The sequence below is a fragment of the Arvicanthis niloticus genome, chromosome 16 (genome assembly GCF_011762505.2).
Source record: "Arvicanthis niloticus isolate mArvNil1 chromosome 16, mArvNil1.pat.X, whole genome shotgun sequence".
Taxonomy (NCBI): domain Eukaryota; kingdom Metazoa; phylum Chordata; class Mammalia; order Rodentia; family Muridae; genus Arvicanthis; species Arvicanthis niloticus.
In genome coordinates, this window is record NC_047673.1 from 14124132 (window position 1) to 14140429 (window position 16298).

Below are 16298 nucleotides of genomic sequence, written 5' to 3' on the forward strand. Positions count from 1 at the left end.
TGCTCCTGACTTCCTTTGAATCAAGATGTAGAACTCTCAGGTCCTCCAGAGCGCCATGCCTGCCTAGACGCTGCTGGGCTTCCTGTCAGGATAATGGACTGAACGTCTAAACCTGTAAGCCAGCCCCCATTAAATGTTGTCCTTGTAAGAGTTGTCTCGGTCATGGTGTCTGTTTCTGTTCATAGCAGTAAAACCCAAATGAAGACAGAAGTTGGTACCAGGGTCTGAGTTATTGCTGTGATAGGCCTGGCTGTGCTTTTGTTTGGAGGAAAATGGCTTTGGGGTCTTTGTAAACCATTAGAATGCTTTAAGTGGGACTTAATGGGCCATAATAGTAGAAGCATGGACAACAGTGTTCCTGAGTGTGTTTTGAAGTATGGTAATCTAACTCTAGAGGCTTCAGTGGAGGAGAATTTCAGTATGTGGCATAAAGACTGTTTTTGTGATATTTTGGTAAAGACTGTGGATGCTTTTTGCCATTGTCTGAAAAGTTTGCCTGAGGCTAAGGTGAAGAGATTTAGATTAGTTGCCTTGACAAAGGAAGTCTCAAAACAGCCTGGCATAAATTCTCTTGTCTGGTTACTAAAGTTCAGTCTTATGAAGATCATTTTAATGAAAAGTAGCAAGCTGAGAAAGGAAAAATACGAAATGTATGGTTCAAAGAGTAAAGGGGCACCAGGAAGTCCAAGGAAGCTAAATCCAGTGCTGAGGGATATTACATGAATTTAGGGAGTGGTGACCTTGGGGCAAGATCCCACCCAGCCAAACTTAAGCTGTTGCAGTTGAAGGAGAAACAGTTATATCTAAGCATTATTATGCCCTAATTATTGTTTTCATTTGGACTTTTAATCTGGAATGGACTACAATCCGGAAGTGGAGGGCACAGGCTTTTGATCCAGATCTTGAGGAATAATGGCATTAAAAGCTTTGACACAGGCATGGTGGCACACACCTTTAATCTCAGGAGACAAAGGCAGAGCTCTGAGTTCAAGGCCAGCCTGGGACAGAGCAAGTTCTAGGTTAAAAAAAAAAAAAAAAAGCCTAAATCCAGGCATGATGGCACATGCCTTTAATCCTAGCATTCAGGAGACACAGACATGCAGATCTGAGTTCAAGGTCAGTTTACAGAGCAAGTTCCAGGACAGTCAAGTTTAACCAGTGAAGGAGTTAGAAAACAGAAAGCAGGTGATAATGTAATAGAACATGGGGGCCGTGTGGCAGCTCCAGTAGGCAGCAGAACTCAGCAGCTTCGGCCATGTGACACTGGCTTTAGAGTCCAAAATAGAGTAAACTCCTGGGACAATTGATGCTGGTTAGCTAGACCTAAGAAATTAGCAGTGATTAAGAAGAGACCGGCATCACTGAGGTGAAATCTTCTGGGATGTGTTTTCTGAGAGCACAAGGAAGCTGTGTTCCAGAGATGGCCAAGGTTGAACCTTGTGCTGCAGAGGGACTTGCTAATATATAACTATCACCCAGGTGGTACTGGTTTTGAAGGAATGAAGGGGTCATGGAGAACAGCTGAGGCTCATGGAAGGTCATTGTTGAAGGTGGAGCCTCAGTTGCCATTGCTGACCCACAACTGAAAGGGTCATATAAAGGAGTTGAGGCTTGGCATTGTGAAGAGAGCCTATGAGAGGCTATTGGTGAAGCCTAGTTGCAATGGAAGACCCCAGTGTATTGGAGATGCCAGTACCATGAGATGATCACCAAAAACATCAGCAGCAGTGGAGCAGAGTCAACCTGAACCTAGAGGGCTACAGAAGGCAGCGCTGGAGAAGTGACCTAAGCTCTTTAGGGAAGCCCAGAAGATCCTGTGTGGATCCCAAACACTGGAACAAGAAGATGTAAAATTGAAGTTGCCTTGGAGGCCCCAAGATGTTAGAGATGCCAGAGCCATGGGATACTGTAGGACCCCCACGAAGGGAGGACCTCACCCAAGCCTCAGGAATTCGAAGCCACCCAATAACTCACAAGACACCGATCTTGATGTAATCAGCAAGAGGTATATTTCGAGATCAACGCTGAGGTCAAAACCCATAACCCATGCAAGGGCAGTGGGGTCTGACCCAGAGCTTTGAAGGTAGAGGGTATTTAGAGGAAAAAAACACAACCTGGGGGGATTGAGGGGAGTCATTGGAAAGCACCTGTGGAAAGTACCAGCCTATTATTTAGCTAATGTGACAGGTTCAAGGAATAGTCCCGGGGAAACATCTTGTACAAGCTTTTCTCAAGAAATTTATCTTGCCAAGTTCCTGGAACCCAGGGCTCGCTGACCTACCCTTGGTTCCACTCAATAGGCTACCAGTCGGCTAGGGGGTTAAAATTTTAACTCTTTCAATACTTGCCATAGAGAATTGCTTACAAAGAGTAGAACTGGCCCAAGAGAAAGAATTGTGGGTTGTAGTCAGGAAAGCTGAAAAAAGTTGGACATGGAGATGCAGAGTTTGGAGTTTGTCTAACTGGGTTTTTGTCTTGCTTTTGTCCAGAATGTCATTTATTGGAGGTATTGTGACCTCCTTTTTTTAATTTTTATTTTGTAAGAGATTACATTTAAGAGATTACAGGATTCTCAGAAGAGACTTTGAACTTTGGACTTCTATCATTGTTGAGACTTATAGACTATGGGATTTTGGAAATTGGACTAAACAAATTTTGCATTATGCTATGCCTAGATATGGCTCTCGTAGACTCACGTGTTTGAATAAGCCTATGGGGGCCAGGGAGTGGAATGTGGTGGTTTAAATATGCTTGGCCCAGAGAGTGACACTACTAGGAGGAGGAAGTGGTCACTTTGGGAGTGTGCTTTGAGATCCTCTTCCTTGCTGTCTGAGGACAGACTGCTCCTGGCTTCCTTTGGATGAAGATGTAGAACTCTCAGCTTCTCCAGTGCCATGCCTGCCAGCATGCTGCCATGCTTCCTACCATGATGATAATGAACTGAACCTCTGAAGCTGTAAGGCAGCCCCAATTAAATGTTGTTCTTTATAAGAGTTGCCTTGGTCATGGTGTCTCTACACAACAGTAAAACCAAAACTAAGACACCATCCCAAAAGAAAAATGAAAATATTATAGTGAAAAAAATTCATGCAGAAATAATTATGGACTATTCTTGAACACAAGTGTGACATACATAACACACACACATGTGCGTACACACACGTGTTCACTGTGCGTGTGTGGTGCCCTCAGACACTGATCCTTAAAACTAGAGCTATAGATGGTTCTGAGCCACCATATTGGTTCTGCAAGCCTAACCAGGTACTCTGCAAGAGCAGTAAGTACCCCTAATGACAGGGCCATCACTCTGGGATCTAATTTTGTTGTTGGTTTTTTTTTTTCTCTTCCTTAAACTTTTTTCCTTTATTTATGAGATCATGTAATTACATGTAATTGTGTGTGTGTGTGTGTGTGTGTGTGTGTGTGTGTGTTTATCTATTGAGAAGTTGAAGGACATTTAGATTGTTTCTACTTCCAAGATACTGTGAATAGAGCAGCAGTGAACATGGCTAAACAAGTATCTGTGGAGTAGGATGTGGAATCCTTTGGGCATATGCCAAAGAGTATATAGCTGGGCCATACAATGTATTTATTTTTGCTGTGAGAGAATCCCCTCCCCCCTCCTCTCCCTCCCTTCCCCCCCAAAAAAAAAAACCCAAGGATCAAATAGTAATGAGAACTAGGTTCTGGCTGTGGAGTTGGGTATTGTTTGGTCAGAGAGACACCTGGTGGCCCTCAAGTTAAATTGCACTGTCTTGCCAAAGAACAGTAGACTCCTCTATACTGAACGGGGGCGGGGGGGGGGGGGGGCTCAGTTTTGCCTTTGGAGGAGAGAGCTTTCCACCTGAAGCATAGTGGATTGTGAGCTCTGAGGCCACAGAGACAGTGTGGGTGTGCCCACAATGCTGTTACTTAGTTCCCTGGCAATAAAAATGGAATGTATGCAGACAGCTTTTATAAGCACTGTGAGAGATGGGGACTGTAGCATGTCACAGCTAGTCCTTCCCGGGGCCACTGCATCATCTCGGTGTTCAGTGGTTGCATTTGGCCACACTATAGTTGGAGCTCAGGAAGCCTGGAGACTCTACCACATCTATATCCTGATGCATCCACGCACAAAGACAAAGGATATTCCTCTACAAAACCCTGCTCCTGAGCTTCACTCCTGAAGCCAGGGTGGGTTATGGAGCAGCTCTCTGCACAAACTTACTCTATTTCTACACTTAGAAATGTTGCTGTATCAGTGTTATGGTTTGTCTATGCTCGACCCGGGGAATGGCACTATTAGAAGGTGTGGCCTTGTTGGAGTAGGTGTGTCACTGTGGGTATGGATTTTAAGACTCTCATCCTAGATGCCTGGAAGCCAGTATTTTGATAGCAGCCTTCAGATGAAGCCAGCCACAGTTAAATGCTGTCCTTTATAAGACTTGCCTTGGCCGGGCGATGGTGGTGCACACCTTTAATCCCAGCACTTGGGAGGCAGAGACAGGCGGATTTCTGAGTTCGAGGCCAGCCTGGTCTACAGAGTGAGTTCCAGGACAGCCAGGGCTATGCAGAGAAACTCTGTCAAAAAAAAAAAAAAAAAAAAAAGAAAAACAAAAGACTTACCTTGGTCATAGAATCTGTTCATAGCAGTAAAACCTGGAGACAGAAGTTGGTGTCAGGGACTTGGGTATTGCTGTGATAGCCCTGACCATGCTTTTGTTTAGAAGAATGTGGATTTGAAGACTTTGGATTTGGAAAGCAATGGAATGCTTTAAGTGGGACTTAATGGGCTATCCTAGTAGGATTATGGAAGATTTTGTTACCCAGAGTGATTTGAATTGTGTGGACCTGGCCCAAGACAAGAGATGGAGAATTTCAATATGTGGCCTACAGACTGTTTTGCAGTATTTTGGTGAAGAATGTGGCTACTTTTTGCCCTTGTCTGAAGATTCTGCCTAGGGGAAGAGACTCGTATTAATTGCATTGACAACAGGAGTCTCAGAAACACTCAGCATAGACTTTGTTCTCTGGTTAAGTCTCATGAAGAGCTTTTTGAACAAGCATGGCAAGCTTAGGAAAAAAAATATAAAATATATGGTTTAAATATTAAAGGGGCTCCAGGAAGTGAAATGAAGCTGAATCCTACATTCTAGGAGATAGCAGATTAAAGGAATAGGACTTTGGGGCAAGACTGGACAAAGCTAAATTTAGATCTAGGCATGTACATACCTTCAATCACTGGAGATAAAACCAGACAGATCTCTGAGTTCAAGGCCAGCCTGGGACAGAGCAAGTTCTCGGTAAAGAAAACTTTAAGTCCAGGCATGGTGGTACACATCTTTAATCCCAGCATTGATACAGTTGAACAAGGGATGGCCATGCCCCTGCCCCAGCAAGCAGCAGAACTAGCTGTTTTGCCCATTTGGCTCTGGCTTTAGAGTCAAGAGTAGAAGGGACTACTGGGACAATTGATGCTGGTTAGCTGGAGCTAAGAAATTAGCAGTGATTAAGAAGAGACCAGCATCACTGAGGTGAAATCTTCTGGGAAGTGTTTTCTGAGAGCACAAAGAAGCTGTGTTCCAGAGATAGCCAAGGTTGAACCTCATGCTGCAGTTAGACTTGGTAATGTGTAAGAGTCACCAGGTGGTACTGGTTTTGAAGGCATGAAGGGGTCATGAAGAGCAGCCGAGGCTTGGCCCTGAGAGAGGCCATGGGTCCCTCCATGTGTACTCTTTGGTTGGTGGTTTGGTCTCTGGGAGTTCTGGGTGGTCTAGTTAGTTGATATTGTTCGTCCTATGGGGTTGCAATCCCCTTCAGCTCCTTCAGCCCTTCCCCTAGCTCCAGAAGAGAATTTTAACTTTGGATTTTTAATACTGTTGATACTGCTATAGACTATGGGGACTTTGGAAGTTAGACTAAATGTACTTTTTTATTATGCTATGGCTAGATATGGCCCCATAGATTCATATGTTTGAACAAGCGTATGGGGGCCAGGGAGTGGAATGTTATGGTTTGTATATGCTCGGCCAAGGGAGTAGCACTATTAGTAGGTATGGTCTTGTTGGAGTCCGTGGGCATGGACTTTAAGACCCTCATCCTAGCTCTCTGGAAGCCAGTATTCTGCTAGCAGCCTTCAGATGAAGATGTAGACCTCTCCAATCCTCCAGCACCATCCCTGCCTAGATGCTCCCATGCTCCCACCTTGATGATAATAGACTGAATCTGTAAGCCAGCCCCAATTAAATGTTGTCCTTTCTAAGACTTGCCTTGGTCATGGTATCTGTTCACAGCAGCAAACCCTAAGATAAACAGTTAAAGGGTTTTATTGGCACTGGGCTCAAACCAGGGATCTTGCACTTGTTAGTCAAGTGCTCTACCAAGTTATACCCTCTTGGCCTGTTTTTCTTATGTTGAAAAAAATATAATATCCATTTCTACCTCAGAGAAAAATGTTAAGTTTCTATCAATCTTATTTTAATTTTTGTCCTTGAATGGATGCTTTTCCATTTTTGTTCACTTTTTTGAATAGAAAAAAAAAAGCAACTCTGGGATTTCTCAGTATTATGTAACCTCCTTACATTCTATTCTGTAATCTCAGCTGTGATCATTGTCTTTACATGAAGAACAAGGGCAGACAGTAGACATCTCTCTCCATGCAGTGACCCCAAACGATGGTGCTTCCAGACTTGCCCAAGCCCAGTGTCAAAATTAAGCAGAGCAGTTCCTTCTGTACCAGACCCAAACCAGTTTACATACACACCTGCAAAGGGAAAAAGAACCAGTAGGCCACTTACTGTATTCCTCTGCGTATGTGCTCCAAGGAAAGGTGGAATCATGGGTGGATGCAAATAAGCCTTTTATAATTCAGGAACTTTATATACATTACAGAATTTGTCTTAAGGAATCCTATTTTATTTTTATTTGTACAGAGGATTGAACAGAGCACTCTAGCCCCCTGACATGGGTTTTTTTAAGTCCCTAATCTCCCCAAATCAAGTAGTCTTTCAAGTGGAAGTCACCTTTATTTATCTGAGTTCCTCATTAAATTAGCTCAATAGTTTAGATATCTATTTTTTGACATGCCACTTTCCAGATGCCACTAAAAGTTAGAATTATCATTTCTTTGTTATAAAGGTAATCCCATCTTAATTTTTCAGCTTCCCAGGAGTGGGAAGATGCTCTGATTCAGTCTGATGCCTGAGGAAACCTCTCGGGGATGCTTGCTAAATCCTCCCCACAGTGAGCAACAACACTTCTTCCACAAGGTACCTGGAAACTTGATGCCCTGACTATAAAGTCCTCTAGGGTGTGCTAGAGACCAAGCAGTGCGTTTCTGGGCAAAGTCAGAGCTTTGGGAGTCAACCTCTTGAGGCAGTGACCTCAACAAGGGCTTCTCAGCAATCCGAAATGCTATTCAGGCAGCTGCCTACTGTAGACTTCAGCAGAGGGGTTCAGACCACCGCATGTCCCCACTGCTAGAGTCCTATCATCCTCTCTCCCTCCAAAGAAGTCCCCAGCAATCAGGTAGCATGAGCTGGCCATACTGACAGAATAAACAAGTCATGGGCAACTCCTGGATGAAAAGATGCAACTTTACCCTCATGCTTCATGGAAAGTTTTAAAGAGGGAACTGGCTATTAAAAAAAAAAAAAAAGAAAAAGAAAAAAACCTTGACTCTTTGAACATCTAAAAAGTTATTTATTTATTTATTTGTACAATTATATAAATATTTTCATGTCTATGTGTGAACATGATGCTTATATTCTCAGAAGGTTTAAAAATCAATACAATTACGTTCTTTAGAAAATGATTACCTTATTCCAAAACAGAGCTATAGACAGAGTAGATGATGCCAGTGGGAGGAAGTTGCAGGAGAGGGCGTGGGAGGTTGAAAATACTGAGAGCGCAACAGATCCCTGTACTCGGGGTTTTAGAACATAAAGTTCGGCAAACACTGCTGTCGTGCAAAACCGAAGCCAGCCATCCGAAGTGAGAAGCAGTAGCCTTGTGATGCACTGCTTCCTAAGTTGACAGCCATCCGAAGTGAGAAGCAGTAGCCTTGTGATGCACTGCTTCCTAAGTTGATGCAACTAATCCATCTCCTGGCATGTTTGCTCATCCAGAGACTAGGACCCCCGTCCAGTTAGCTCTCACCAAGCAAACTGATATGATATGTAAGGCAGCAGCGGAATTACAGAAAGGCCTTCGGAGCCTTCTGAACTGCAGATTGGCCATGAGTTCCCCGGAAGACACCGAGGCCCTCGGACCCTGTTTCCTTGTTTTCAAATGTAGACGATAGCTATGGTGCTACTTACAGGGGAAAGGAGGTGAGAAACCTACAAAAAGGACTAACACTGCCACGGCCAATAAGTGACCTCTAATAAAGGAGTTTTGTTGTTTGTTTGTTTGTTTTTAATGTCACAAATGAGAGTAATCCATTTCTGCCAGTCTGTTCCATGTGGCTCAGCAGCTCACTCAGTTAAGCTGGCCCCATCCCTGCCCTCTGATGTCACCCCGATCACACAGATAGCCATAGATAACAAAAATGTTTTCACTGGGGAGCTGTGGATATGCCTCATTTAGATGTCCCCTCAGCAGCAGACAGCTCTCTACTGAGACCTTCACTCTCTTCTGGTGGGGCAACTCCCTCCAGGCATATACTAGGCATTTGTGACAAACTCCAGTGGACCCCACTAAGTGACGGGGAGCTTTCCCTATGCATACACCTCCCAAGGGGCAGTGCCTGACACACCACAGCTTACGGCAGGGCCATATAGGATGCCCTGAGAGGCAAGGACCCGGACCTCATAGGAATATGAACTATGGTCAGGCTCTGAGGTATCTCTCCAGCTGGTTGAGAGCAGCATGTGTAAGTCTGTAGATGTGGCTTTAAACAGGATGGCATCCTCTCCTCAGAATAAAGAGGAATGCCAGGTAGCTCTTGGGTTGGGCTGCAAACCAGGGTGCCACCTGTAGGCAGGCAGATATGCAGGGGCCAGAGCATCGGACCCAAGACACAAATTCTACCCTCAGAAGATAGACGGCAGGCAGGCAGCGCCAGTACCAAGGATGCCAACCACACCAGCCAGGGAACAACTCCCCTGAAGTAGCCTTAGGCTTACACAGGCCGCGTGCTGCCTAACTCCAGGCTTCATGGGAGCTCTTGGTACAGGAGAGCTGCAGTGGGCTGAGCTAGGCCTGTGGTCCTCATTTCAGATAGAATAATAGATACAGTAGGCAGGGCTCTGTGAACAGTGCTGGCTTCCTCTCCTGTACTAAAACTCCAAGCAGGGTGTGACCTTGCCCTCATGGAAAACAGGGAGAGCAGTGTACTTTGCCCAACCTGGCAGCTTCTGACAGAGCAATCCCGCGCAGCCTCTGCAGATACACAAGGTAAGTTACCACACACTGCTGGCAAGCCTAGCAAGATGCTCAGGCCTCGAGATAAGCTTCGCCCATCCCACCTGCTGGCTCGACCACAGTGAGCGGGTGCAGGCTCACCTAGAAGGAGCACCTTGGCTTGCCCGGGGCTGCGTTTGGGAACACTCAGATGCACTGCTCTTCATCCCTGTCACTCAGGAGCAGGGACCATTTGTCACCACCGTCCTCTGCAGGACCGCCATGCCGAGACAATCTGTCTGACGTCAGGGAGGACAGAGACACTTGGCTCACATAGCTGACCTGGTCCCACGCTGTGGCCCTGGGGGAATCCCGCCGCCGGTCATCCATGCCAATGTGTACGCTGACTTGGGAGGCACTCAGAGGCTTCATGCGGCCATGGGCCTGGGCCTCATATCTCTCTAGGTCGGGCTTTCTATAGCTGAAAAGGCAAGAGCCCAAGAATACTTGAATCACTCTGGACATAAGGCCCTTTTTCTCTGGGGAAATCTCTACTTTTCAGTAACACAGGTAGCAAAATTTCATGGATTTTTAATAAAAGGATAGTGAATTCCCATGGTTCAAGTTCACATAGTCCAAAAACTTTCTATGTAAAAACCCCACATAGTAAGCTACTGTTCACTTTTGTTAAGTGAATGCACGAGTAAATGCATCAATGTTTTTCTGTTCTGGCAGTGTTAGGGACTAAATCCAGGGTCCCTCATGTGCTAGACGGGTGTCCCACTACTGGGGTCTGTTCCTCGTGCATGGACATATTTGCTAAGGAGAAAAATGGGAAATATACAGGGATCATATACTTACACGTGTTCATATAAATAGCTCTGAAAAAGGCCCAGCCTCTTACAACTGGTAAGTGGGAAGTCACTTGTCCAAGGTACTGAAAAATCACTACAACCCCCTGCTCAGGTCCTTTGTGTTGCCCCCAGATAAATAATGGGGAAGAAGCAGGAAACGCACTGCTGTGTCCCCCACCTGCTGTGACCATATAGGGTGGAGCCCGCAGAGGCTCCTCCCATAGGCACTCCAGGCCCAGGACTCACCACTTGAGCTGAAGAGAAGAGAGCACCACAGACACAGAGGAGGCAGCCATAGCTGCTGAACCCATCCACGGCTGCAGCACAATGCCAATGGGCATGAAGACGCCTGCCAGAAAAAAAAAAAAGAAAAAAAGGTATCACCTGACAGCCAGGGAATACTGTGAACTGAGAGCCCTCCTCAGGGAACCTAGGAGACACTATGCCCACCAGCTTTCAAGATGAGACTAAGCTAGCTAGCAGTAGGTGAGCAAAGGGAAGATGGATCTGTCTTGTTCACTCTTGCTTAGAACTATGTACGGGTAGCACCACCCAAAGCAGGGGCTGGGAACCTCGGAGGACAACCACTGTGGGTATGGTAACCATCCTTCTCTACAAAGGTAACAACCTGGTCTCTAAGGAGGGCTGGAAGCCAGATCCCAGACATCCAGGAGGGAGGGAAGCCCCTGAGCTGTTCTGGGGTCAGAGAAGCCACTTCTGTGGCCGTCTTTCAGTTCTTTGTGGGTTCTTCCATCTTCCACTCTTTTCCGACCCTTTCTACCCCCTAACACTAGATAGGAGAGGGAAGAAGGACAACAGAAAAGGAAGGAGATCCCTGAAGAAAGTCAAGGGTCGGGAAGAAGGCGACATTATCCTTAGACTGCTTCCTGCTGATGGGGGCTGTTAAGTTCCTTGAGGCAAGTCTGATCATCTTCGCTGTGAGAATATCCAGTATCTTCTTTGCATACAACTACTTAACAAACCTCAACCAGCCAACAACCTGCCCAGCCTCTCAAGGCTCTAGCATTTATATGTCCTCTTAGGAATTCCCAGGATTCCAAATGTCACAAAATCGCAGCTACTATCTGCATCTTGGGAAAAAAAATCACACCCCTGCTAGAGGGTGAGGTGAACCATAGTCAGCTGCTGTGGACAGTCTGAAGCAGCCCCACATCCCACACCTGGGGTTAAAATGAAAACACTGTTATTTCTGTGTGTTTTAAGGAAACTGAAGTTTCAGAATTGTTTGGAATGATGGGGGGGGGGACCTGGTTCTATATTTTATTTATTTATTTATTTATTTATTTATTTATTTATTTATAGTGGGAGGAGAGGAAGGGCAAGCCAAGCAGAATACCTTTTCTCTCCAGGTTGTTTGTGGGAATCAAACTAGAGTCTGGGCAAGGTTCATTTTTAGTAGTCTCTGAGACAATAGCCACTGTGTCTGACATAGCAAGTACTTCAAAACACCCCATGATGCTTATTCTTCAGACTTTATGTCTTGATAAAGCTTCAGAGAACAGGGACACTCTTAGTGGACAGGGCCACCTTAAATGAATGGCCGAGCCTCCTGATCCGCTGTCTAAAGAGGACCAGGGTAAATGAGGCTGTGGGGCCCTCCCAGGACTTTCCACAGTGTCTGGCCAGCCAGCCCCAGAGGTGAGTCATTAGTTCACCAGGGACACAGCAGAGACCAAGGGTGACGTGATAGGTGAGAGCTGCCCCCACCTACCTGCAGCAATAGGTATCCCAACCATGTTATAAATCAATGCCAGCACCAGATTGACCCGGATCCTCCGGACGGTCCTCTTGGAGAGATGAATGCTGGCCACCACGTCCAACAAGTCATTCTATAGGAGAGGAGCACACTTGAGTGTGGACTCACGCCAACCCCAGCCCCTCCTGAGACCTTCACACAGCCGAGCTCACTCTGATCAGGACCACGTCTGCTGCTTCGATGGCAACATCTGTGCCAGTCCCAATAGCAATGCCCACATCAGCCTGGGCCAAGGCTGGGGAGTCGTTCACCCCGTCTCCCACCATGGCGACTTTCTTCCCTTCGTTCTGAAGCTCCTGAACCTTGGCCACCTTGTGAGAAGGCAGTACCTCGGCAAAGACTTTGTTGATGCCAACCTGAAAGGAAAGAGGTCAATGCCTAAGGTAGGTGTGACTTTGATGAAAGCGGAGATCCAGGGCAGCAGCTGGGTTTCCAGAGTTGTGCATGTTGAGCTGGTTTGGTAGGGTGTGCAAGGGTGAAAGAACAATGCTCAGGAATTCACACTAGAGCCATGGCCTATGGGGACACTGCCCTCATGCCTCAAGCTCAGAACTGAGCGGGCCAAGGTCAAGCCGTCCCTCTCAGTCCATAAGCAAGTTGAACCAGGAAAGCACTCTGTAATGCCATACTTAGATGATGGTTCGTTGTTGTCTTTGTCTGTTTATTTTGGTTTGGTTTTGAGACAACCTCTTTGTGGCTGCCTGGAACTTGATATATATATATATAAAATGGCCTCTAACTCAGAGGTCCGCCTGCCTCTGCCTCAGAATGCTGGAATTAAAAGTGTGCTTTTACACCAAATGTTTAGATTTTTCCCCCCATCTGTGAGCTTGTATGTAAATTTTCAAGGATGAAGAATGCCTGGCCACTGCCATACCTGAGTGGCAATGGCTCTGGCTGTCTTCCGGTTGTCCCCTGTGATCAGAGCCACATCCACACCCATGCTTTTCAGGGTGTAGATAGCCAGGGCAGCCTCTGGTTTAACAGCATCTGCAATGGCAATCATCCCGCAGAGCACGCCTGAAACAAAGAACCAGCAGTCAGCTCCCGCAGTCAGCGCCAGCAGGCCAGGCAGCTTCGTGCAAGCAAGATGGCTCTCGGCATTTGTCATCATCTTCCACAGGAAATGGCCTCCACGGTAAGTGATATGATGTCTGGGGTCTCTTGATTTGTTTTTGTTTTTCAGTCCAGGAAAGGACAAGAAAATGTGCATGGGGACTCCTGAATAGGCCGGAGCAAGGAGAACCTCATACCCTCCAGAGCCCAGTGGATGTTTCTATAGCTTCCACTGGGAATATATATTACTTTGCCACGTATCTTTTGCATGGCAAGAACCCAGTGTATGTTTACTATTAAAAAAACAAGAAATATACCAATGCTGCTTACAGGAACAGACGTCTAACCCAGGAAAGCTGTCCTTCCTTTTTGTCATGTCCTACAGAAAGTATGTTTTGTATAATATACCTTTTTCCTGAATTTAGACACAGGAGGAGGAGAGTTCTGAGCTAAGGTGTGACACAGTAAAAGGAATACAGCAGAACACAGATCCTCTGCCTACCCTGGTTCTGCAACAAGGAGTTGCAGACTTACGGTTTGTAAGGAATAGGGGCAGGGAATGGGGCAAGAAGGCATATTTCATTGGAGTATTCAGAATTCCGTGTTGTAAGTCCAGCTTTACTTCTAATAACAAACACTGAAGTGAACATAGCGAAGGGTTCAATCTCTCAGGCAGACAGCCCGGTGTACTCTGAGCGCTGAGATACCCAGAGCCCTGAGAAACTGAGTCAGACGGTGGGAGGCCGCAGGAGCCTCCTTACTTTAAGGCTCCTGCAGTGAGGCCTCTGGGGCCATGGATTCCTGCTTTGTCTGTGGTAATGTGTGAGGAGGAGGATGTGAGTTGCCACCTTTGACAGAAGCAAATACAACAGAGAGCAGCTGAGGCTTCTAGGAGCCGAGCTGGCGTGGGATCAAGATGGAGATAGTAACAAAGGAAAGGCCTCAACTCTTATGGAACTCTCGGAGTGGAATAAACAGTCTTTCCCAGGGAGGAGACACCAATTGGCTACCTAGTGCCAATGGTCAGCCCTGAAAACAAGCATACAAGTGACATTTACAGACTGAGCTGGTTGGACTTATGTATTTAGAAATACATACATACATACATACATACATACATACATGTGTAATAACAATTAATAAAAAAAATAGAGGCCATAAATTTGGCAGAGAGGTATATTGGAGAGTTTGGGGGAGGAAAGGGCAGGGGAAGGCGATATAATTATATTGTAATCTCAGAAACAAAGGAGATTATTTAAAAAGAAGGAAGAGCCTCAAGAAAAGAGATCAAGGGAAAAACAGCAAATTCACAGAAAGAGTGACACAGTTTTCAAAATAAGAAAAATAATGACAAGCAAGAGGAAGAGGAGAGGAGTGAAGGAAGACAAGAAGGAGAAGAAATGAGAACAGAGAGGAGGGGGAGGGGAGAGGAGGCAGCAGAGTAGGCCTCCTTATGGGCCAGGGACGGTGAACTGTGTGCTGATCTCACACAGGGATTACCATCAATGGCCACCAGGATGGCTGTCTGTCCTTTCATCTCATGATCTGTCATGGCGTCACTGATGTCACTGGAGATGGTTAAACCATTGCGCCGCATCCATTCCCGGTTTCCAATCAGCACCGAGAAGGCCTGGGAACCTGTACCTATTCAGAAAACAATGGTTACTCCCAGACAGTCCAACTTCACAATGAGCTAAAATCCTGAGATATCTGTCTGCTCTGAAAGCCATAACCTTTTGTGACACTTTCCTAGAAGGACCAGAAACATACACAGTATGGAGAACACCATGAATTGAATGGAGTGTTTCATGCATTCTACACGTGTTGAAATGTTGTCAGTATATCAAACATCATGTAATATCCTCAGATGCCATTAGAGATATGTACTCATTTTTCTAAAGATTTAATTGAGTGAGTATTTTGCCTGCATATATGTATGTGCACCATGTGTGTGCCTGATGTTCACCAAGGCCAGGAGATGTGAGATCCCCTGGAACTGGAGTTACAGCCAGTTGTGAGCCACCATGTGAGTACTGGGAATAGAACCTGGGTCCTCGGCAAGAGAAGCAAGCTCTCTCTTAACAGCTAAGCCATCTCTCCAGTCCCTGATTCTTTTTTATAGGGGTCGGAGGCTGGCTTTAAGGTCAGACCAAAGAATATGTTGACTAGATTATTTTCAGGGAGGTTTAGATGGCCCAAAATGAATCAACAAATCAGGTAAATCTGTTTCTATGATACATATACACACTAATTTTTGAGACAGTCTTATATTGATAAGATGAGGAAACATACACACACACACACACACACACACACACACATATGCATCGAACAAAATCAAAATACTGCTCTATGTCATGACATCCTAATAGGAACTTGGATCCAGTATTCCTGGTCTTTGAAAAACAAACAAAAAATGCATGGAGCACCTAAAGGCACAAAGGCCACGCTGTGGGTTCTATATGCTAACAAAGGAATTCCTTTTGTCGATACTTGCAAATGTCTGCATACTTTTATTGCTACCTGTAAACCACCTATCTGCAGAGATATTATTTTTCCTGCAATTTCTGTTTCTGTAAACATGCCTATGACAGAAATTCCTTCTGGTGGGCATGAAGCTCAAAGACCATCTATTACCTGACTTACAAAAGCTGTAAGTGTGTGTGTGTGTGTGTGTGTGTGTGTGTGTGTGTGTGTGTGTACGTGATTTTTGCTAACTGTAATCTTCCATAACAATGTAGTCCAGGTTGGCCTTATACACCTGGTACTCCTGACCCCCATCTCCCAAGGGTTGGGACCGCAGGCATGCCGCACACCCAGACTCTAGGAAATGCTCTAAAACACAGGCAGCCTTCACCTGCTAACAGCATGTGACTCTGATGAGACACTACATAGCTTTTGGATGCTCTAATGGGAATGTCACCTTAGGGCTTTAAACTATTAAAAGGTAGCACATAACATCCAGTAACACCTATTAAATTAAGATTTAGCATTTGGGGCATTTTACGCACTACCAGTTTAATGTAATGGCTGGGAAGTGTCCTCAGATTGAAAACAGGCAGGCTAGGGAGATGGCTCAGTGGTCACCAGTGCTTGCTAGACAAGCTTGACAGCCTGGGTTCTATGCCCCACACTCACATAAAAGCCTGGACAACTGGCATGCCTGTAACTTTACTCCAGCAGTAGGGGAGAAAAAAAGAGACAGGTAGATCCCTGGAGCTTGCTAGCCTGCAGCCTAGCACAAACTAGTGAGTTCCTGGTTCAGCAAGAGACCCTACAAGGTGGAG

The 16298-nt window shown here is 45.7% G+C and overlaps 1 protein-coding gene across 3 annotated transcripts in view; it reads right to left on the reverse strand.

Moving 5' to 3' along the window:
* Positions 1 to 7662: 7662 nt before the first annotated feature.
* Positions 7663 to 16298, reverse strand: part of Atp7b (ATPase copper transporting beta) — a 69433-nt gene continuing 60797 nt past the window's right edge. For 2 of the 3 annotated variants that reach the window (XM_076913879.1, XM_034520809.2), the window contains 6 exons: positions 14512 to 14655; positions 12833 to 12975; positions 12108 to 12311; positions 11911 to 12028; positions 10425 to 10527; positions 7663 to 9805 (listed from right to left, as the gene is read on the reverse strand). In XM_076913879.1, the coding sequence (XP_076769994.1) occupies positions 9532 to 9805; positions 10425 to 10527; positions 11911 to 12028; positions 12108 to 12311; positions 12833 to 12975; positions 14512 to 14655 (986 nt within the window). In that variant the 3' untranslated portion in view covers positions 7663 to 9531. The remainder of the gene's footprint in view (positions 9806 to 10424; positions 10528 to 11910; positions 12029 to 12107; positions 12312 to 12832; positions 12976 to 14511; positions 14656 to 16298) is intronic. The other variant, XM_076913880.1, reaches the window with a different exon arrangement.